This window comes from Laetiporus sulphureus (assembly GCF_001632365.1).
Source record: "Laetiporus sulphureus 93-53 unplaced genomic scaffold LAESUscaffold_5, whole genome shotgun sequence".
NCBI lineage: Eukaryota > Fungi > Basidiomycota > Agaricomycetes > Polyporales > Laetiporaceae > Laetiporus > Laetiporus sulphureus.
In genome coordinates, this window is record NW_024468514.1 from 599032 (window position 1) to 619645 (window position 20614).

Genomic DNA, 20614 nt, shown 5'->3' on the forward strand with positions numbered 1-20614 from the left:
AGCACATCCCAAGGCCAAGTGAGTGTCTTATAATGCGTACTTCGCAAATGGTTTTGCTGGCCTCTCAATAACTGTGACATCCAACACAGGCTGATATGGTTATCTCCGTCACGCGCCCTGGTCCGACCAATATCATCCCACCTACACATGACCTCCCGGTGAAGGTTAGCTCATCATTGCATTGCTTTGACGGATCCACGCTCAGTCGAATGGGAATTAGCCTATTACTGAGATCAACGCAATGGCATTCGCGGCACGTGGTTCTCTATCACCGGTGAGAGCTGCATCTCATTTTTGAAAACATAGATTAATTTCATACAAAGGGCATGGTGTCGGACAGACAGAGGGCTGTTTGTCGTCCCTATCTGCGCGGTGAATGTCCCAAGGGCGACAATTGCCGATTCGGACACCCTCGAAAGTTTGACTCTCCAGCTACATCTGCACCCTCCTCTGTCAGCAGGATGACGCCGCAACCAGTCGTGCCTCCTCTACGCGACGCTCCCACTCCGACTCCGTCGACAAAATGTACAGTGGGACCATCCATCGGGTTGTCCTCAGCGGATGCAAGAACGCCGACTGAGGCTCCTTCCGCGAATGCGAATTTATCATCATCATCATCTGAAGTACGAATTGGGTCTCCTCCATTGTCGGAGTTTGAAGAGCAGGCATCAAGTTGGAGCGAAGAGGCGGATGATATCGAAAAATCGTTGAGCGATGTGTTCGCTGCTGTGTGTGGTCTGATGGACTTAACGAAGTGTGTTGTACGGTTACCTAGGTCGCGTGCGGTCCTTCGGAAAGAACGGCGTCAGAGGTGGAAAGTGAGCAAATCCCGCGACGTATCCAGATTCGGGTACTAATTCCTCTTGCAGGGAAAGGGGAAAGCAGCAGAACGTACTTTGAGTTCTCGCCCCGCTGTTACGAATGCATTCAATGTGGAAGTCACTCAGCCCGACGTTGAGAGCCTTCCATCTTCTGCTCAGTACTCGACAGAGGCGGAATCAAGCGGCGTCGTGGTGAATATTCCGCAACCCGCAAGGTATCCTGATGAAGAATTGATGAATGCACTGTTGGAGTCACCGGAGGACTCCTGGGGACCATCTACCTCATACAGCGACTGGGGCGATTTGTCTTTCTCGGTAAGCTTCTGTCTTGATTTAGTTCTCAATGAGTTGACTTCAAGCAGTCGTCGTCCTCGATGCAAGCATCCGTGTCTTCATCCGCTCCTTCGGTGAATACGCCTTCGACACCTACGGGGCCAGCGATCCCTATTTGCTGGGACTTTATGAACGGGCGCTGTCACAGAGTGCACTGCCGCTTCCTACACGATGACCCGCTAAATATGAAGTCACGGCAACATGAGAACAGCTCTTTGCCTTCTGGAGATGTTGCCGGAAGGCTTGGAATTTCACCAGCAAGAAATGTCAGCCTTTGTTATCTTTTAAAGAGGATGTGTGTTGACAACCTGAATACCTTCAGGTCCCCCCACCGCGATCGCTCATCCCTACGTCTTCGCAACCAAAGCCTAGTAATGCAGTGTCTCCCATCGTAATCCCTCCTTCGCGAGCAGAGTACCCACCGTTGCATACCAAGATGAACGACGCACACTCCGATATTCCCCTGGTACCTCCCGGGTTGGGTCTGGAAGCTGTGGGTATCGTCCATCTGTGCCTGTGCGATTTTGCCTGACACACTGTGATATGCAGCGGATTCTAGGTTCAGATGCACCGACATCGCCTAAGGAGCCACCCAAACCCGCCATCTTGACTGTACTTGACGCTACAAGGGTGACATTCGGTCCAGGATTTGAAGTGCAGCGACTCGTTACTGGCTTTGAATCCCGCCAGGTTATGTTCAGGCGTATCCCTCAAGGCGTCACGTCCGCGGAGGTAACATCCGTCCTCCAGCCTTTCGGGGAAACCGTTGCTGTAACATTGTACGACAACGTCAAGCGAGATGGGACTATCGCTGCTAAAGCGACGTTCGCAGAGCACGAACAGGCATCGCAGGCAGCCTCCGCTCTCGATGGCAGCCTGCTGTTTGGCAGCAATATCTCCGCGCGTCTCTTGACATTTTCGGACACAATGGTCGGCAAAGGATCTCTGGCCGATGGCACAGTATATCTGGAGTTTCCATCCGCTCATAAAACTGGATTCGTCGGATATGCCAGCAGGAAACTTGCCGAAGAAGCAATTGCCAAGGCAAACGGGACTGAGATGCGCGAGGCATTGGTATCTGCCGCAATTTACGAGGGACTTCCCAGCGTGGGAACAGTCACTGTCCGGTTCCTAGGACTACCTGCAAATACCCGGGCAGAGGAACTAGCGCGATATGGCAACAACGAGGGGGTCATGATGACACAGCCGAACTACAACTCCACCTCCACAGCCATCGGCCGTCTGCGAGAGATACTGACAGGCTACGGCGAGCTACTCTCGTTCAATGCCCTTCCACCGCCATATCGTCGTTCGACCGTTCGCGTATGGGCCCATTTCGATTCCTCGGAGATTGCGGAGATTGTTCGCGTTAATTTCCACTGGCGAAGGAAGCAATTCTGTGGCAGTGGTAGGATCGTCGCTCGGCATATTCGATCTCTCAAATACTCGCTTCCAGTCGAGGTCTACAAAGCACTGTCCGCCGATATCCGTCTTCTCAGCTCGTATATCTGGACTACCGAGGCCAGTAGCAGCATTTCAGTCCTCGATAAACGTGCAGCAGTTGGTGGGCGTGTGATGATCAAACTCGTCTCGCAGAACATGCCGTCTCTCGCTAGGCTCAAGACGCACTTCGAGCGGCTGCTGCGCGGAGAGAAGCTCGTAGAGAACGGTGAAGTCGTATGGGACGGCTTCTTCTCCAGACGAGGGGGAATATTCTTCCTTGAAGAGCTCGAAAGGCGCTTCCCCGATGTTCTCGTCAACAGAGACCCTCGAAGGCGGACGCTTGCGCTATTTGGCCCAGTACACAAGCGTCAGATCGTTCGGTCGATTATCCTAACTCGCGTCGCGAGGATGCGCGCCCAGAAGACTCATGTTATTGCCCTGGATGGCCGTCTCATTGGTCTTTTTATGAATGCAGACTTGGCTGCATTGCGACAGCAGTTCGGTCCAGAGAACGTCATAATTGATCTCTGGGAACGCGTGCTGAGAATACGTGGAGACGACGAAGCATACAGAGTGGCTCGAACTGCCGTAGAACGCGCTCGGACACGTCATGAACATGAGAGGAGGCAGCGTGAATCAGATTGTCCAGTCTGTTTGGACGAAGCGACTCTTCCCGTCGCACTTGATTGCGGCCATCAATGGTGCAAGTCTTGTCTGCATAACTACTTGCTGGCTGCGACCGACAACAAAGTCTTTCCGCTAACCTGTCTAGGGAACGAGGCCTCTTGCAAACATCCGATACCGATAAGTACGGCACAGGAATTGCTTTCCACGAACGAGTTTGACGCGCTGGTACACGCTTCATTTTTGGCTTATGTCCATTCACGCCCGTCCGAATTCCATTACTGTCCTACCCCAGATTGTCCGCAAGTCTATCGAAAGGGGCGCAAAAACACCGTTCTGCAATGTCCGTCATGTCTTGTGCGAATATGTCCCTTCTGCCACGTCCAATATCATGAAGGCTCCTCATGTCAGGATCGTGAAGCTGAAGATCGAAAGCTCTTCGAGGAATGGAAGAAAGGTCGCGATGTCAAGGACTGCCCGAGTTGCAAGGCACCCATCGAACGAGCTGCGGGATGCAACCATATGACGTGCACTCGTTGCAATACTCATATCTGTTGGGCGTGTCTCGCGACATTCTCGACAGGAGAAGAGGTATACGACCATATGCATAATCTCCATGGCGGCATAGGAGCCTGATCGGTAGTGTCAGTAAGTATCTTGGTGGTCTCATTCTTGCGGTATCACATACGAACGACGGGGACTCGATACATCTCTGAGTTACCATTGCTGTTTTTGTTTCCAGATATTACTATATATTAGTGTATGTGCAGTACGTTGCTGTTCAAATGGATATCATGCATAAGTTACATGATCTGAAAAACAAATACTGAGACGAATGAAGAACGAATCACAATTGCCATCATACGTATATGTACTCCACGAACTGCGAACGAAAGTCAGGCACACAAAATCAGATGCAAGGTACAGAAACATACCTCTTCGTACGGACGGGCGGGTGGCTCTCCATGCAACGGCAGCGATGCAGGCAGCTCTGGAATCCGAGGATCATACTTGACCGTCCTCCCACGATGATCCATAAAGCCCTGCGTTGCTTGAGGATAACGTGAAAGGTCATGTGGGTTAGCAAGTTGTTGAGGAGCGTAGACAATGTATTGCCCATCGGGTTCCATAGTGAGGTGATCACCACGTCGGTTCCAATAGCCCTTGCGTACCTTACGACGGACCACAGGTTGGGTGGACATCGCAGCTGCTGAAGAGGATGCAGAGGACGTGGGATATGCTGTGAGCATGGGAGGCTGCGGAAGTGGATTGTGGCTCGCTCGGACAGTACGTGTCGGTGATAATTCCCGAGACTTCGAGGCAATAACAGGTGATCCTTGCTTGCTAGAGTGTCTTGAGGAAGACAGGTCGAGAGAGGGGTATGTTTGGCTGCGAGATATCGAACGCGAGCCAGCCTCGGGCGGGGTGGAGGAATGCGGCGAGGTCCTGGTGGTTACATGTGGGGTCGCATTGGAATCTCGGGAGTCATTGCGTTGATGAGTATTACGCGATCCAGGAGTGGTGCGGTCCTCTGGTATAGATTCGAGCGCAGGAAGGGGGGAGGAAGGATCTGTCTGACTTCGTATAACTCTGCGACCATTAGAATTCGGACCTCCTGTGGAGCGAGGAGCAGTGATAAGGGGACTGAGCAGACCTGCCGGTTCTTCAAAGAAATTGGTAAGAGAGAGGATAGATGATCTTGATGCTGTTGCACCAGACTGTGCGTCTGCTGAGGGTGTGGATTGCCATTGAGGAACACTGTTGGAATGACTGTGGTTTGTTGGTGGACCATAGATCAGTCCACGTGTCCGAGGGGTAGGCGAGGAGTTTGTGGATGCACGATGCGTCTCATAGTGACTAATTCGATGACCAGACGTCGACGTAGGGGTGTTTGTATCATGAATGCTCGTCCGGAGAGATGTGGAAGAGGACCGCGACGCATGCGCATCGTCATCGCTCGTATGGCGGGGAGGGGTAGAGACATGAGGCGACTGAGCGTCGTCGCTAACGATATGTCGAGAAGACGAATGGGAATAGGACGCACGAGATGTGTGGGCGTCATCACTGCTCATCCGGCGAGTCGGGGTTGCGGAGTGAGAAAGGCGGTATGTTGGTGCATCGTCGCTGCTCATCCGGCGAGGCGGAGTGCCTGCCTCTGAATAGTGTCCTGGCACACGAATGATAGTCGGAGAGAACGTCGGCCGTAGTTCCTGGCTCGAACTGAATGCTTCTGTGGGCGCGGTACGCGGAGGAGTTGTGGGACCATTTACGGATACTATTGAAGCGACGACAGCAGAAGACGCAGAAGACGTATAATCGTTGGGAGAGGTGCGATCGTCTCGCGGTTGAGGCTGCAATGGTCGAGCATCCCGAGGAGAGACATCGTTGATCCGTTGATGGCGATGGTGATGCCGTTCTTGTTCTTGCTGTTGCGAGTAGAAGGAGGAGGAAGATATGGGAGGAGGTAACCTCGGTGGTATCACGGGATCTGAAATAGCATCCCTTGGTGGTATTACATTGTCCTCGTATGACGCATGATTCTGCGATGGACGCGCATCATTGAGATAATGATGTGAATCATGCGGTCTTTCCTGCAAATGCGACGGTGCGGTAGCCGCTGGCAAAGTCACCATGTCATACGAACTACGTGCATCGCGGGAGGATCGCGACTGTGACGAACGTTCGGGGGTCGACTGTTCACTTATATGAGATTGAGGGACGGCAGGCTGATCTCGTCGATGCTGGTTGCTTGTACCTTCTTGGCCGCTGCGCCGATCAGACGAAGGAGGACGCTCGGGAGACTCACGCAACTCGCGTGGGACCCAAACCCAAGGTGTATGTACCACACCATTATCATTTGTCTTCCTGTGGTCTTGATCTCTATGTACATCATGGTCACGCGCATCCATGGCGCCGGGGTATGCGGCATGGAACATACCTAATGTGCATGTTCTCCAACCCTAACGGGTTATCTGACAATTTCGTTCTCCAATATTCAGCATCGCCGCGGTTCGGTGTGCGCTTATATGGGTTGTAGTTGGCTACGGCAGCCGCGCTGGCATTGGCAATGTGTGGTCCCCAGCTAGGATGCGGAGCCCATACCGAGACTGCGGCCTGAGTGCCTGCCAAAGGACCGCGATACATGGGATTGACTTGCCAGCGCCCAGCCGTCCATGCTTGTGGATTTACCCCCGCCGGGGCCGGTGGAGGCCCGGGATAGCCTGCGGGAGCTGTGGGAGGCCAAGTCCCTGGCGGTGCGCCCGCCGTGGGATACCATTGCTGATATTGGCGGGCATTCATCCAGGACATGGCAGCGAAACGTCGTGTAGTAGGATAGAGCTATTGGTGAGATTGATGAAAACTATACACGTCAAGGATAACTTGAATGGTTCTACGGATACTAGCATGGATCTAGTTTCTCAATCACTGACCATCGGTATCCGGGTTACTTACAGCACTTGGCATTACAAGGAGTATTTCACCCACCCCACGACGATCAATCGCGGAAGCGAATGTGATATTGATGGTCGCTGATCCTCGCTGAAGTTGAGTGTGGAATTCTAGAAAGCAGCAGAGAGACGTGTTATGCAACTGCACAATAGCTAGAGGATTTAGCAAGCGACGATGGCTCTTGAGCTCGAACAGCCTCGTCCGGATATGGAGGCAACGGACGCCAGGCTTCGGGCTTCGATTGAGCGAGGGAGTTGACGCTGGCTAGATATAGTACTCGGGCGACGCCGATCATGCTTGATCCGTTCGAAGGAGACCACGTCAGTGGTATATTTCTGACATTTGACCAGCTTTTTGGATTTGAATGTGCGGCACGGTGCAGGGAACACTCGCACTTATGGTTGCGAGGACTGAGCATGAACATTTGCAACGTAGAGAGGAAATCAGCTCGTATTTACCTCTGTTTGTGCTGTTTGGGATCGCGCTTGTTCAGAAACGTTGGGCTTCAAAGCTTCAAACGGGAGAGCTCAAGGAGCACTACGCTAACAAGGGTAACCTTGCGCATGATCACGGTGGAAGGTGGACCATTCAATTAACGAGCATTGGGCCTAGATACGTCAGCCTACGGGACACTTAGGCTCATACTATGCCGTGCTCGTGATGACGATAATTCATGAACGTCTTAGACACATATATTTACTGAAATGCTATGCACCGGAAGCAATTTGAGCAGCTGTAAGTGGTGCAAAGTTCGAGAGACATACCGCAACCACTTCCTTGGAGTCACATCACATGCTACAACGCCGATGTCTGACAGGACGTAACCAACACCAAAAAAGGTACTTCCAGCGTACCCTAGGGAGTTTTCTACCACAGGCAAAGTTAGATGCCTTGCTCGGTGTTACGCACAGAGAAATGCGCGCAGCACAAGTCGCAAGTGGCTCGGAACCATCTACAGAATTTGCCTATGCAGTACACAGACAGAGATTAGCAGAGTCAGCAACTGGAAAACATGCAACGTGAGAATAAGACAAAGATAATGCGAGATGTGGCCCACTCGGAAGGATCCTCGACGCGCTATACCACACGCCACTGACGCGTTAATCACGTGGTATGATTGTGCGCTTGTGGCCACGCGGAGAACTTTGGCTAGCAACATTCCCATGTCTTCTCGCCACCTCAATCATTTCGCCCGTGGGTTGGCACGGACATCCCCAACAGCATCTCTCTGTTGGCAGAGACCAGTTTCCACGTCACTCATACAACAAATTCGAACATATGCCGCAAAACGAAAGGGCGAGAAGGAGCCGAAAGGGGAGAAAATCAAACACACTCCGATTGTCTCGACCGATGCTCTGATCCCTGGATCTCAACGGATAGCAGCGGGAGAGGAGTATACGAAGGCAGAAGGAAAGATGAAGGCGATCTTGGACAAATATCGCAAGGATGTGGCGGGCTTGGAGTTGCGGGCGAGCGGCCGTGTAACGCCTGCTATATTGTCGCCGGTGCGTGTGGTCCTGCCTGACCACGATAATGCAGATAGCAAGGGCGTGAGACTGGAAGAGATTGCCACGGTTGGTGTCAGAGAGGGAACAACGTTACTCATCACGGTGTTCGAGGAACATGTGAGTGTACTTGGTGCGCTTTTCGCGGAAGCGACCGCTCATCTAGCATTCAGTAGACATTGAAATATGTTGAAGACGCGCTCTATGAGGCTAAGCTGCCCGGTGTTGTCCCTCAGAAGGCCGATGCGCGCACGATCAAGATACCCATGCCAAAGTGTGTTTCAAACGTCGTGATACTCTCCTCGCCCTGACCGAGAATCGTCATCGTAGACCGACCGTCGAAGCGCGACAGGCCATGATCGCGACTGCTCAGAAACAGGCAGAAGACGCCCGAGTTCAGATCCGCAAGCAGCAACAGACAAGCCTGAAGAAGGGCAAATATGCCAAGTACTCAGTTGAGATGGACGAAGTACGTCTGGCAGTTCCTGTGCTCATCGAATGCCTGGCTCATTTTTGTTGCAGTTTCAAAGTCTCACAGATAAGTATTCGGGCGAGATCGACAAGGTTCTCGCCGAGGCGAAGAAGAACACGGGCTCAAAGTGAGAAGATTATAGGGCCAGCATGTTAACGGGTTGTCGTGTAGGATCTATGTTAGTTACATAGAGATACTCCCAAAATCTCCCCCCCCCCCCCCCCCCCCCCCCCCCCCCGCGACGTTTATCTGATCTACCGATGTATCTCAGCAATCACTGTACTCTTTTCTTATGATCATAACAGAATGTCCAGAAAAATGTCTCTACACAGTAACGAGCCATCTTGCATAATTGGGTGCCACACACAATCGTTGTTTGTCCTTCAACGGGACCATGATTCCCGACCATCGACGCTACAATTCCGGATGGCTCTGTATTGAGGATCGATATTTATCACTGAAGCGCTCCTACGATCCGACTACAACTTGAGCTCTGCCATCATCATGTGCTAGCACCGCTTCGACTTCCGCAATTCGCCTTTGTCTCAGTAACTCGTCGACATGGAGAGTGCATCGCCAGTAGCAATCGCTGATGCCGATCCTATGAGTGTACGCGCTTTGAAGGACATCACGTTCGGCAGTGTGAGCCACCTAAGTCAGTCTGCGCCGCTCCGGACTCATGAAGGCGTGGACAGATTGCTGGGATGGTGTCGAAACTCTTTGAACATCCGTTCGACCTGACGAAGGTCCGTCTCCAGTCGCAAGTTTTGGATGCAACGGCTCGCTTCAAGGGCCCTATAGACTGCCTTACGCAAACATGGAAAAAGGAAGGAATACGTGGACTATATAGAGTGCGTGTAGCTGCAGAGTTGGGGGTGCTCATGAATTGACGAAAGGCGCCATCGCGGCAGGGACTGCCTGCTCCCGTTGTAGGAGCAATGGCGGAGAATGCAACGCTGTTCTGGTCATATACAGAACTTCAGAACGCGATACGGTTTTTCAGCAAACAACCGGCATCGCAGGGCCTGTCGCTGGACCAGTTTGCGGTGGCTGGGGCGGGGGCAGGCTTTGTGACGAGTTTCGTCCTGTACGTGTTAGCGTCATCACTCACTGAAGACCCAACGCTAACTGCAGGTCTATACACAGCACGCCAATCGAGTTGGTCAAGTGCAAGATGCAGGTACAGATGCTCATGGCACCCGGTGTTTCTCTCGCGCAGGCCGCAGGGGCACCCTCTCCTGCCTCCTCATCAGCCGCACTTCCACATTCGTCCCTTAGCACGCCAGGATCTTCCCTGCCACACAAGCTACCAGGCCCCATCGCTGTCCTCACCTCCGTCATCCGCACGTACGGATTTCGCGGGCTCTGGCTCGGGCAAACTGCCACCATGATACGTGAAACCGGAGGTGGTGCAGCGTGGTTCGCCTCGAAAGAGGCCGTCGCGACACTATTACTGAAACGCCGGCACGTCAAGGACAAGAAAGAGCTGCAAGCATGGGAATCTGCGGTCTCTGGCGCATGTGCGGGCGTCGCATACAACGTAGCCCTGTTCCCTGCGGATACTGTCAAGAGCGCGATCCAGACGGAGGCTGAGCTGCGCCCGCGGGCTGCAGGCGAGCCTGCACCTACTTTCCTCAGCACATTCAGGGTGATGTACCGTGCGCAAGGGATCCGCGGGCTATATGCGGGGTGTGGAATCACTGTGGCGAGGGCGGTCCCTAGCAGTGCGATTATCTTCTTGATCTATGATGGTTTGAGTAGGAGATTTGGATAATCAGGCAAATTCGAGGCTGTGATTATTCCGTTTAGTTGGAATGCCCATGGGGCGAGATGATTCAGCCGCTGCGAAACTTGTTGCAGGTGGGACGGAACGCCTCACCTTACTCAAACTAATGACTTTCTCGCAGCCGACGTCACTCACTTTTCATTGTAGCATGCCTCCCACGAAATGGAGGTGATCTGCTACTAGACGGAACTGCAGGGCCGGTTGGAGGGTCATGAGATGAGGGACGTGCCGTTGCCGCTGGCGAGAATTATTCAATCCGAGCCATCATGATTGTGGGTTGGAATGTCGCTAACCTGCTTTGGCGTTTCTGCCACTGATACACGTAGAATTGAAATCTTTTCGAGGTCATTCGGCCACCGGAATATGCTTATGCGACGGTTAAACGATAAGAACGAACTCAATTTTCAGTGCGTTTACTTCACTGGCTATCCGATGGAGTAGGTTTGAACTCTATATTCATCGCCTGAAACAGGTACTGGTTAGCAGCCCGTACGTCGGGCAAACCTTAGCATCGATCTCAACTGGGTCTCTCGACATTTTCGTCTCTCGGGAACCATGACTGCATTTTTAAAATACGCCGCCACGCTTGACCGTCATCAGCACGCAGGCAGACCTTGCTGTTATGGAAGCCAGAGGGTTTACGCATGGTCGCGCATCATCGAGCAAGATATTTGATCAACAAAGATCTTGTTCCCCCCTCGTGTTTTTGGCAGGTCTAATTTCTAGCATAGCAAACCCTTGCCACCATCAGAATCCGCTTAGCTCAATCAGCCTCGAGTCATAAAGGAAAATTTAGGGCAGTGCAATGGAGTACTCGGGCACTTTTAATCGCTGTAAGCTCGGATCTTAACCAATCGTGCTAATCGCCGGCGGTCCGTATGCGATGTTAGCCTCTATATAAAGTCCCACTTCATGTGGTCCTTTCGCAGCTTTCCTCGGTTCCTCACGAGCTACTGTTGACACCATTATATTACCTCTGTTGTTCGACTTCGTACCATGGAGTTAGGCGATACCTTCGGTGCCCTACTGGTTGGAATCTTCATTTCTGCGATGTATGACCTCCCAGAAATACCGCGCGGCTTAAAAATCTTACACTGTGCAATCATGCAGTCTCTTCGGAGTCACCAACCTCCAAGTGTTCATATACTTCAAGTCATACTCAAATGACCCGACATGGACGAAATTGTCGGTGTGCTATCTATGGTGCGTGCCTTCGATAGCCTACCAGTTCCGGAACCTTATGTGCAGCATTTAGGGTGCTGGATGCTCTTCAGCTCGCATTCTCTTTCCACGTAGCCTATTTCAATCTGATAGTCAATTATTTCAATCCGCCTGGCCTCTTAAGACTCGCGTGGAGTTTCAAGGTCAGTAGTGCATTGATCCTTTTTCGAAGGTGACAAATCGCTCTGCAGGCACAGGACATCGTAGGTGTACGATACTGAATTCACCGACGTCACTGCATTTCTGGTCGCTGATGCAACACGCTTATCGTACACAGTCAGTGGCTATATCGTCGGTGCAAACGTGAGTTCAATGTCCATGCATCCTGTACAGTTAAATGAATAGGTTTTGTGATTGTGCGATGTGCAGGTTGTATGCAATTCGAGTGTGGAGCTGTAGGTTGTCCAAAATTAACGAGCGGCCACGTGTTGACCTGTCTGATAGTGGACAAGGCTTTAAACCGAGGCAAGCGTATACGGGGTGTCATGCCCATCACTGTTGTCAGTGTGCAGAGTAGCGGTTGCTCCACGTACGAACTGACGGACGGTCTCTGTACCTCTATTCCAGGCTATATTGACATGTGCTGGTTACGGTGCGTAACATGTGCTCGTCATATGTCAATATTTCTGTTTATCTCAGATGACATTGTAGCTGCAACTATTGGTGGGTGAATGTTATCGCTCATTTCACCTCGACTAATGCAGGCCTTGTCAGTGCTATGTTATACATTGTGCGTCATGCATGAATTATGTCCTACCTTCTGATTCCAGCCATGATTCACTTGCTCGCTATCAGGGTCTCGGTCAAGAGCGACTCTACCCTCCGTTTGCTGGGAGAGAAGGTAAGTCAGGTGCTCTCAATAACGAGGATACTCCGTAAAGCTTCTTTGCCAAACCATCTATATATCAATGAAAGTGGATAATGTATTATACCCTATCGATCTGGGTCGGCGTCGACGTGGCTATCGCTGGATGTATGTCTTTTCTGTTATTTCGGTCTCGGACGGGATTTCGAAGGTACGTCGAGCAGAACACTGCTTCCACGAGCGTCGAGTTTCTCAGCTGTGCGAAAGAACAGATTCGATGATAACGGTGCTCATGCTTTACACGCTCAGTACCGGTACGATTACAACGTAGGCAACTGAAGAACGTCTCTCTACCGGTTTGAATACTCCTAACGGACGCTTAGTCTTTGTTCTCTGTTAGCCATCGCCACCGTAAGGTCCCAACGTCTTGAAACGCAATGCTATGATGACTTATCGAGACTCCACGCATTCACAAGACGGCCGCACTTCCCAAGACATTCGTCTTCGCCGCTGTGGAATTCTCTCAGACTAAGCGTAAGTAGCACCTGATACATTATCCGACGACACTGACGAATCCCATCGATAGTCTACGTCAATTCGTTCATGGCGATGTAAGCATGCCTTGAATCGTCAATTGCACAAAAAGATAACTGTCCGTCTTGACGCATCGAAAGGCTCAACGCGCGCAATTCTATCCGCAACCCAAAGACAAACACGCCCGAGGATATCATTTTTCCGACGCTGAATTCGCTACCGTCCAGTCCAACAGATGACCGCGAGTCTCCAAAACTTGTGCCGTCCAACCGTCTGCAATATGATTTGGGCAGTACAACCATCAATGATATACCGACCTCCCCGTCTCTACCGACAACGAATATGCACAGGACGGAGGATACCAGGTTTCATTACCGAAACGTGCAGGGGCCCGATGAAGTCCATGTCCTTGACGGTCGTGTTGACCATCACGAACATGCAAGTACGGCGTCAACATGGGCCAAGGCTGAACCCCTGCACAGCGACGTTGTCTGAGGTGATTGGGTCCTCGCGTTAACGCGTCAATTAACGCAATCAAAATAACATCGTACGCTCACCACTTTGCCATCAAATCGGCGACCGCTGACAGAACGCCTCAGGAGATCAAATCTCAATCCTCATGTCTTCTGTACCTGCATCTATGTTTGATGTATTTATTCTGAAGTCAGCCAAAATAAATGCATATTGACTGTGAGCAGGCAAAGCAGAGCGCAGTCGTGGCAGGCAGGCCTTCCCGGTGTCCCAGAGTCCTGACATGAGACTAACACCTACCTTCCTGCTCGGAGCTAAGGTGGAGCACACCGATTTGTCAATGAAAGCTCATGCATCCTTCTCTGCCGTGGAATCTGGCTTAAACGCATGTGGATAATGTATACGCCGATGTCTGTCTATACCTCAGTCGACACCTCCATTGCTCTCTCGCTGAGTCTTCTCACGATGCTCGCCGCACTTGTAGTAGACGGTATGTTATCAAACGTGAACAGAAATATGTCACACATGGCACTACGTTGTAGGCGCAATCTATAATACCGAAACTCGTCGTGTACACACCTGGGCATGGGTTAATAATCACATACTGGGATGGGGGGGGGGGGGGGGGGGGGGGGTGTTGGGTCCCAACTCATCTCAACGCTGTCGAAGCTTTTCTTTCCCATTTGTTATCTACTTTTTCAGGGTCAATGTGCTCATTTCCTTGCCTGAGGCTCACGCAGCTTAGAATATCGTTTCGCCTTCTCTCGCATTGCGATGTTTCAAGCGATTATCTATCCGCAATCTCGAAAGCTTTTGGAAACTTGTGGACTCTACTTCTCGCGAAGGTATTTTCGGAGCAGCTAATGCTATGAATAGTGAGGTATATACAATCTGACCATTTCATCAGAATGCCGACGATCCGAAAACAACCTTGCCGGGCGTATCTTTATCATCAGAAATATATATGCTCTGTTGCATTCTGCCCATCTGTCCGACTCTCGCTTACACTTTCTCCCCGTTCACCCTTCTCTTTGCGCACATTCCCTTTTATCTGTCTCTGCGAGTTCAATTGACCTTCCTAGCTTGCCTGCATTAACCACATGGAGACCCAAGCGCGATTCATGTATCATGTGCTGTAAATCTCACTGAATCTCATGATTTGCTAGTGATGGTCGGTTTTCTTCATATGCTATCAACGTTGTAGCAGTGACCACAAGAACGCGTGGCCTCAACCAGTACACGGAACAAAGCAGTACGGGGATTCGATCGTGACACCGTCTCGTGACGGCATGTCGCAGGACAAACGCGTGACGTAGCCACTAGCGCGTCCACTGCAACTCTTCACATACACTTTCTTCCCACCCGCCCTCCGTGTTTCGTCACACAGTGCGTGCCAGGCGGGCGTTCCTTGCGCTCTCTTTCAGCACACCCCAGGCACCCGGATACCGTTTGGAGTCTGGGACCAGGACGTTCCACGTCCGGCCTACCCCACCACAGCATTGCCTTGACGAAGCATACACATCGGGAGTTTTGTCATTTAATCCGGGAGAAAAGTACAGACAAAATTTGAATTGACCAATGAGATTCGCTACAATAGTACTTTTGTCCCGGATTAAATGACAAAACTCCCGATGTGATAGAGCAGCTCATCTGCTCTGACATTGCATTGTCTCGAGACCACAGACAGCTCTGGCACGAGTTGATCGGCTATATGAGGTGTGTGTTGCATCAGTATTGAAAGGTGCTTTCTGAACTTGGCTGTGCCATCACCACGTGTTAGCAGCGCTTCAACTTCCGCAATTCGTATTTATCTCACTGACTGCTAGTCGACATGGTGAGTGCATCGCCAGTAGCAATCGCTGATACCGATCCTATGAGTATACTCGCACTAAGGACATCGCGTTCGGCAGTGTGAGCCATCGACAAACCCACGAAGGCATGAATAGATTGCTCGAATGGTGTCGAAAGTCTTTGAACATCCATCCGTTCGACCTGATGAAGGTCCGTCTCCGGTCGCAAGTTTTGGATGTGACGGCTCGCTTCAAGGGTCGTATAGACTGCCTCACGCAAACTTGGAAAAAGGAAGGAATACGTGGACTATATAGAATGCGTGTAGCTGCAGAGTTGGGGATGCTCATAAAATGACGAAAGACGACATCGCGGCAGGGGTTACCTTCTCCCATTGTAGGAGCAATGGCGGAGAACGCAACGCCGTTCTGGTCATATACAGAACTTCAGAACGCGATACGGGTTTTTAGCAAGCAGCCGGCATCGCAGGGCCTGTCGCTGGACCAGTTTGCGGTGGCTGGGGCGGGAGCAGGCTTTGTGACGAGTTTCGTCCTGTGAGTGCTAGCGCCGCCTTTCACTGAAGACCCGTCGCTAACTGCAGGTCTATACACAGCACGCCAATCGAGTTGGTCAAGTGCAAGATGCAGGTACAGATGCTCATGGAATTCGGTGTTTCTCTCGCGCAGGCCGCAGGGGCACCCTCCCCTGCCTCCTCATCAGCCGCACTTCCACATTCCTTCCTTAGCACGCCAGGATCTTCCTTGCCACACAAGCTACCAGGCCCCATCGCTGTCCTCACCTCCGTCATCCGCACGTACGGATTTCGCGGGCTCTGGCTCGGGCAAACTGCCACCATGATACGTGAAACCGGAGGTGGCGCAGCGTGGTTCGCCTCGAAAGAGGCTGTCGCGACGCTATTACTGAAACGCCGGCACGTCAAGGACAAAAAAGAGTTGCACGCATGGGAATCTGCGGTCTCTGGCGCATGTGCGGGCGTCGCATACAACGTAGCCCTGTTCCCTGCGGATACTGTCAAGAGCGCGATCCAGACGGAGGCTGAGCTGCGCCCGCGGGCTGCAGGCGAGCCTGCACCTACTTTCCTCAGCACATTCAGGGCGATGTACCGTGCGCAGGGGATCCAGGGGCTGTATGGGGGGTGTGGGATTACTGTGGCGAGGGCAGTCCCGAGCAGTGCGATTATCTTCTTGATCTATGATGGTTTGAGTAGGAGATTTGGATAATCAGGCAAATTCGAGGTTCGATGAATTGGAGGCCGTGACAGTCCATTACGCTGGATACAGAGTGCCATTTGAATCGTGATCTGTTACCGAACGGAACTGGAGGGCCGGTTGAAGGGTCATGAGGCAAGGTACGTCTCCCACCGGCAAGAATAATTATACCTGAGCCATCATGATCGTGATGTTGAAATGCTACTGACCTGCTTCGCCACTTCTGCCATTCACTTAATGCACGTAGAATTGAACTCTTTTTGAGGTCATTCGGCCACAGGAATATGCTCATCTGATAGTTCCACGTTAGGAACGAACCGAATTCTCAGTGCGTTTATTTAACCGCTATGCAATGAAGTAGGCTGAACTTTATATTCATCGTCTGATTCAGGTACTGATCATGCATGACTAGCGGCCCCTACGTCAGGCAAATCTTAGCATCGGTCTCAACCGGGGAGAGACGCCACGCTCGTCTCTCGGGAAATTCGTGACCGCATAATACGCTGCCATGGTCGACCGTCACGACCACGCAGGCAAACCTTGCCATTATGAAAGCCAGTTTACGCGTGGTCGCGCATCATCGGGCAAGATCCCTTTCTCAAGAAAGCTCTTGTTCGCTCCGTATTTTTGGCAAGTCTAATCTCTGGCAGGTCTAATCCCTGGCATAGCAAACACTATCAGGTTCTCCTTAACTCAATCGGCTTCGAGCCATGAAAGAGCGTTTAGGGCGGTGCGATGGAGCACAACGGGCACTTTTCCTCTCGGTAAGCTCGGACCTTGAGCCAATCGTGCTAATCAGCGGCGGTCCGTATGCGATGTTAGCCTCTATATAAGGTCCCACTTCATGCGATCCTTTTACGGCTTTCCTCGGTTGCTCACCAGCTACTATTGACACCATTGTATCACCTCTGTTGCTCGATTTCGTCCCATGGAGTTGGGTGATACCTTCGGCGCCCTACTGGTTGGAATTTTCATTTCTGCCATGTATGACTTCCCTGAACAACCACACGGCTCACAAATCTTACACCGTGCAATCATGCAGTCTCTTCGGAGTCACGAACCTCCAGGTGTTCATGTATTTCAAATCGTACTCAAAAGACCCAACATGAATGAAATTGTCGGTGTGCTATTTATGGTGCGTGCCTTCGATATCCGACCAAATCCAAAACCTTATGTGCAGCATTTAGGGTTCTGGATGCTCTTCAACTCGCATTGTCTTTCCACGTAGCCTATTGGAATCTGATAGTCAATTATTTCGACCCGCCTGACCTCTTAAGACTCCCATGGAGTTTTAAGGTCAGTCGCTGCATTGCTCCTTTTTTCGATGGTAACAAATCGCTCTGCAGGCACAGGACATCGTAAGCGTACGATAATGAAATCATCAATATCGCTTCATCTCTGGTCGCTGATGCGATACGCACATCATATACAGGCAGTGGCTATATCGTCTGTGCAGACGTGAGTCCAACTTTCACGCATCATATACAATTAGATGAAAATATTGTGTGATTGCGCGATATGCAGCTTATATGCAATTCGAGTGTGGAGCTGTAGGTGTTCCGAACTTAATGAGCGTCCACGTGTTGACGTGGCTGACAGTGGATAAGGCTGTAAATCGAGGCAAGCGTATCCGGGGTGTCATGCCCATCACTGTTGTGAGCACGCTGAGTAATGATTGCTTTATGTACGAAGTGACAGACGATCTCTGTACCTCTATTCCAGGCCATATTCACATGTGCGGGTTATGGTGCGTAACACATGTGCTGGTCATTTATCAATATCTCCATTTATCTGAGATGACATTGCAGTTGCAACTATAGGTGGGTGGGATGTTATTGCTCGTCTTGCCATGTTTAATGCAGGCCTTTCCACAGTGCTATGTTATGAATTGTGCGTCATGCATGAGTTATGTCCTACACTTCTGATTGCAGCCATGATTCACTTGCTCGCTATCAGGACCTGGATCAAGAGTGACTCTACCCTCCGCTTGCTGGGAGAGAAGGTAAGCCAGGTGCTCTCAATTACGAGGACGCGTACGTAGAGCTGCTATGCTAAACCATATCTATGTTATCGGAAGTGGGTGACATATTATCCCCTATCAACCTGGTTTGGCGTCGACGTGGCTATCGCCGGATGTATGTCTTTTCTGTTATTTCGGTCTCGGACTGGATATCGAAGGTACGTCGAGCTGAACACCGCCTTCATGAGAATCGAATTTCTCACCCATGCGAAAGAACAGACTCGATGATAACAGTGCTCATGCTTTTTACGCTCAGTACTGGTGTGATTACAAGGTGGGCAGCTGAAGAGTGTCTTATCGCCGGCTTGAACGCTCCTGACAGGCGCGTAGTCTTTGTTCGCTCTCAGCCATCGCCACCGTAAGGTTTCAACGTTATAAAACGCAATGCTATGTTGACATATCGGAACTCCACGCATCCACAAGATGGCCGCACTTCCCAAGACATTCATCGTCGCCGCTGTGGAATTCTCTCTGACTAAGCGTAAGAAGCATCTCGTTGACACATTAGCCGACGACACTGACGATTCCCATCGATAGTCTATGTCAATTCGTTCATGGCGATGTAAGTGTGCCTTGCATCACCAATGGCACAAAAGATGACCCTCCGTCTTGATGCATCGAAGGCTCAACGTGCGCAGTTCTCTTCGCACTCCAAAGTCGAAACCGCCCGAGGGGATCATTTAACGACCGCTGAATCCGCTATCGTCCAGTTCAACAGATGACCGCGAGTCTCCCAACCTCGTGCCGTCCAACCGTCTGCAAAATGATTCGGGCAGTACAATAAGCAATGACATACCGACCTCGCCATCTCTACCGACAACGGATATGCACAGGACGGAGGATACCAGATTTCATCACCGAAACGCGCAGGTGCCCGATGAAGTTCATCTCCTTGGTCGTGTTGACCATCAGTCGCCGATCAAACATGCAAATACGGCGTCAACATGGGCCAAGGCCCAACCGCTGCACAGCGATGTTGTCTGAGGTGACTGGGTTCTCGCGTTTACGCGTCAATTAACACAACTAAGATAACATCGTACGCTCACTATTTTGCCTCAAAATTGACGACCGCTGACAGAACGCCTCAGGAGATCAAATCTCAATCCTCATGTCTTCTGTACCTGCGTCTATTTTTGATGTATTTATTCTGAATCCGGCCAAAGTTACTGCATATGGACCGTGAGCAGGCAAAGCAGAGCGCGCTCGTGGCAGGCTGGTCTTCCCGGTGTCCCGGAGTCCTGACATGAGGCTAACGCCTACCAAGTTCCTGCTCGGAGCTAAAGTGAGACACACCGATTTTTCAATGAAAGCTCATGCATCCTTTCTCTGCCATGGAATTTTACTTAAACGCGTGCGAATAACATATATGCCGATGTCCATCAGTGCCACAGTCGACGCCTCCATTACTCTCTCACTGAGTCTTCTCCTCATGCTCCCCGTATTGCTATTAGACGGTATGTCATCAAACGTGAACAATCGAAGCTCGTCATGTACACATTGAGCACTGCGGAATGATTACCAGGTATCCTCACATACTGGAACGGCGGGATTGCTCAATTCAACACTACCGAAGCTTTTGTCACTATGGTACGTTTGATCCCACAAATCGATAATATAACTTGTTCATGGTTCAGTTCACCCGTGCTCGATGATCTCTGACTCGACTATCCAGATGGCGATTCTGCCGCATACGTTTGTAGCTTATGAGGCGGAGTTTTCGCTCATGAGTTGTATGTCGCGTGAATGGTCTGTCTGTAACAGAGTAATAAATGTGTGCGACTGTGATTTTCCGATGCCCCAGAATCTTCCGTGAGGGACCTCAACTCGCCTTCTTTTTGGCGCCAAACTTCGACGACCATCCGAACAAGAGCAGAACGCTTTATACGACGTGGAGCTCCAGTAAAGGACATGGATTTTCGAACAACGAATCATTCTTTCGAAATTGGCAGGTGGGCTGATGCGCCTCCGCAGGCGACAATAGTCAGTGTTGTCGGGCCTCGACCCACGTATTTCTGGGCCCAAGACCCGCCAGCATCCGTCCTTTCGTCGTGATACTAGTCGCTATTTACAATTGCAATGGATGCTCTCTCTATATTTTCAGATCAAGTATCA

The 20614-nt window shown here is 51.1% G+C and overlaps 8 protein-coding genes across 8 annotated transcripts; 7 read left to right on the forward strand and 1 right to left on the reverse strand.

Annotated features, from left to right (window-relative positions):
• Positions 1-890: 890 nt before the first annotated feature.
• LAESUDRAFT_423546 (uncharacterized protein) lies at positions 891-3987 on the forward strand. Its single transcript, XM_040902399.1, has 3 exons — positions 891-1420; positions 1477-1647; positions 1704-3987. Exons 1-3 carry the CDS (start codon positions 1196-1198, stop codon positions 3855-3857), a joined length of 2550 nt encoding a protein of 849 aa, XP_040768131.1. The 5' UTR covers positions 891-1195; the 3' UTR covers positions 3858-3987.
• A 93-nt stretch (positions 3988-4080) lies between these two features.
• On the reverse strand, positions 4081-6530 carry LAESUDRAFT_711585 (uncharacterized protein; the record flags this gene model as incomplete). The annotated part of the gene is made up of 3 exons (XM_040906846.1): positions 4081-4104; positions 4157-6101; positions 6160-6530. The coding sequence occupies 3 exons, from the start codon at positions 6528-6530 to the stop codon at positions 4081-4083; spliced, it is 2340 nt and encodes a 779-aa protein (XP_040768132.1).
• Positions 6531-7818: 1288 nt separating this feature from the next.
• On the forward strand, positions 7819-8882 carry LAESUDRAFT_673148 (ribosome recycling factor). The gene is made up of 4 exons (XM_040905514.1): positions 7819-8296; positions 8353-8450; positions 8507-8645; positions 8699-8882. Exons 1-4 carry the CDS (start codon positions 7835-7837, stop codon positions 8777-8779), a joined length of 780 nt encoding a protein of 259 aa, XP_040768133.1. The 5' UTR covers positions 7819-7834; the 3' UTR covers positions 8780-8882.
• Positions 8883-9209: 327 nt separating this feature from the next.
• LAESUDRAFT_755899 (mitochondrial carrier) lies at positions 9210-10422 on the forward strand (the record flags this gene model as incomplete). Its single annotated transcript, XM_040912097.1, has 4 exons — positions 9210-9290; positions 9344-9499; positions 9560-9735; positions 9795-10422. 4 exons carry the CDS (start codon positions 9210-9212, stop codon positions 10420-10422), a joined length of 1041 nt encoding a protein of 346 aa, XP_040768134.1.
• Positions 10423-10981: 559 nt separating this feature from the next.
• Positions 10982-13185, forward strand: LAESUDRAFT_423687 (uncharacterized protein). The gene is made up of 17 exons (XM_040902401.1): positions 10982-11306; positions 11364-11486; positions 11545-11637; positions 11690-11798; positions 11847-11864; positions 11933-11958; positions 12025-12050; positions 12100-12155; positions 12223-12247; positions 12307-12318; positions 12370-12385; positions 12451-12496; positions 12571-12671; positions 12728-12787; positions 12844-12871; positions 12937-12994; positions 13047-13185. Exons 2-17 carry the CDS (start codon positions 11431-11433, stop codon positions 13073-13075), a joined length of 759 nt encoding a protein of 252 aa, XP_040768135.1. The 5' UTR covers positions 10982-11306; positions 11364-11430; the 3' UTR covers positions 13076-13185.
• LAESUDRAFT_423669 (uncharacterized protein) lies at positions 12850-13720 on the forward strand. Its single transcript, XM_040902400.1, has 4 exons — positions 12850-12994; positions 13047-13071; positions 13135-13541; positions 13594-13720. Exons 2-3 carry the CDS (start codon positions 13064-13066, stop codon positions 13487-13489), a joined length of 363 nt encoding a protein of 120 aa, XP_040768136.1. The 5' UTR covers positions 12850-12994; positions 13047-13063; the 3' UTR covers positions 13490-13541; positions 13594-13720.
• A 1683-nt stretch (positions 13721-15403) lies between these two features.
• On the forward strand, positions 15404-16494 carry LAESUDRAFT_644419 (mitochondrial carrier; the record flags this gene model as incomplete). Its single annotated transcript, XM_040903855.1, has 3 exons — positions 15404-15577; positions 15632-15807; positions 15867-16494. 3 exons carry the CDS (start codon positions 15404-15406, stop codon positions 16492-16494), a joined length of 978 nt encoding a protein of 325 aa, XP_040768137.1.
• A 546-nt stretch (positions 16495-17040) lies between these two features.
• LAESUDRAFT_721753 (uncharacterized protein) lies at positions 17041-19538 on the forward strand. Its single transcript, XM_040908065.1, has 15 exons — positions 17041-17073; positions 17127-17155; positions 17229-17466; positions 17525-17569; positions 17670-17778; positions 18024-18137; positions 18205-18229; positions 18414-18484; positions 18560-18660; positions 18717-18776; positions 18833-18860; positions 18926-18983; positions 19040-19064; positions 19126-19158; positions 19213-19538. Exons 3-15 carry the CDS (start codon positions 17411-17413, stop codon positions 19484-19486), a joined length of 999 nt encoding a protein of 332 aa, XP_040768138.1. The 5' UTR covers positions 17041-17073; positions 17127-17155; positions 17229-17410; the 3' UTR covers positions 19487-19538.
• The last annotated feature ends 1076 nt before the right edge of the window (positions 19539-20614 follow it).

Coding starts and splice junctions, on each gene's coding strand:
- LAESUDRAFT_423546 (XM_040902399.1), top strand. CDS start 1,196: ATGCAAGCATCCGTGTCTTCATCCGCTCCTTCGGTGAATACGCCTTCG. Junction 1,421..1,476: donor GAATTTCACCAGCAAGAAAT/GTCAGCCTTTGT, acceptor GAATACCTTCAG/GTCCCCCCACCGCGATCGCT. Junction 1,648..1,703: donor CCGGGTTGGGTCTGGAAGCT/GTGGGTATCGTC, acceptor TGTGATATGCAG/CGGATTCTAGGTTCAGATGC.
- LAESUDRAFT_673148 (XM_040905514.1), top strand. CDS start 7,835: ATGTCTTCTCGCCACCTCAATCATTTCGCCCGTGGGTTGGCACGGACA. Junction 8,297..8,352: donor TCACGGTGTTCGAGGAACAT/GTGAGTGTACTT, acceptor AGCATTCAGTAG/ACATTGAAATATGTTGAAGA. Junction 8,451..8,506: donor ATCAAGATACCCATGCCAAA/GTGTGTTTCAAA, acceptor TCGTCATCGTAG/ACCGACCGTCGAAGCGCGAC.
- LAESUDRAFT_423687 (XM_040902401.1), top strand. CDS start 11,431: ATGGAGTTAGGCGATACCTTCGGTGCCCTACTGGTTGGAATCTTCATT. Junction 11,487..11,544: donor GGAATCTTCATTTCTGCGAT/GTATGACCTCCC, acceptor GCAATCATGCAG/TCTCTTCGGAGTCACCAACC. Junction 12,156..12,222: donor GTGTCATGCCCATCACTGTT/GTCAGTGTGCAG, acceptor CCTCTATTCCAG/GCTATATTGACATGTGCTGG.
- LAESUDRAFT_721753 (XM_040908065.1), top strand. CDS start 17,411: ATGGAGTTGGGTGATACCTTCGGCGCCCTACTGGTTGGAATTTTCATT. Junction 18,485..18,559: donor TCCGCTTGCTGGGAGAGAAG/GTAAGCCAGGTG, acceptor TGTTATCGGAAG/TGGGTGACATATTATCCCCT. Junction 18,861..18,925: donor CGCTCTCAGCCATCGCCACC/GTAAGGTTTCAA, acceptor CGCATCCACAAG/ATGGCCGCACTTCCCAAGAC.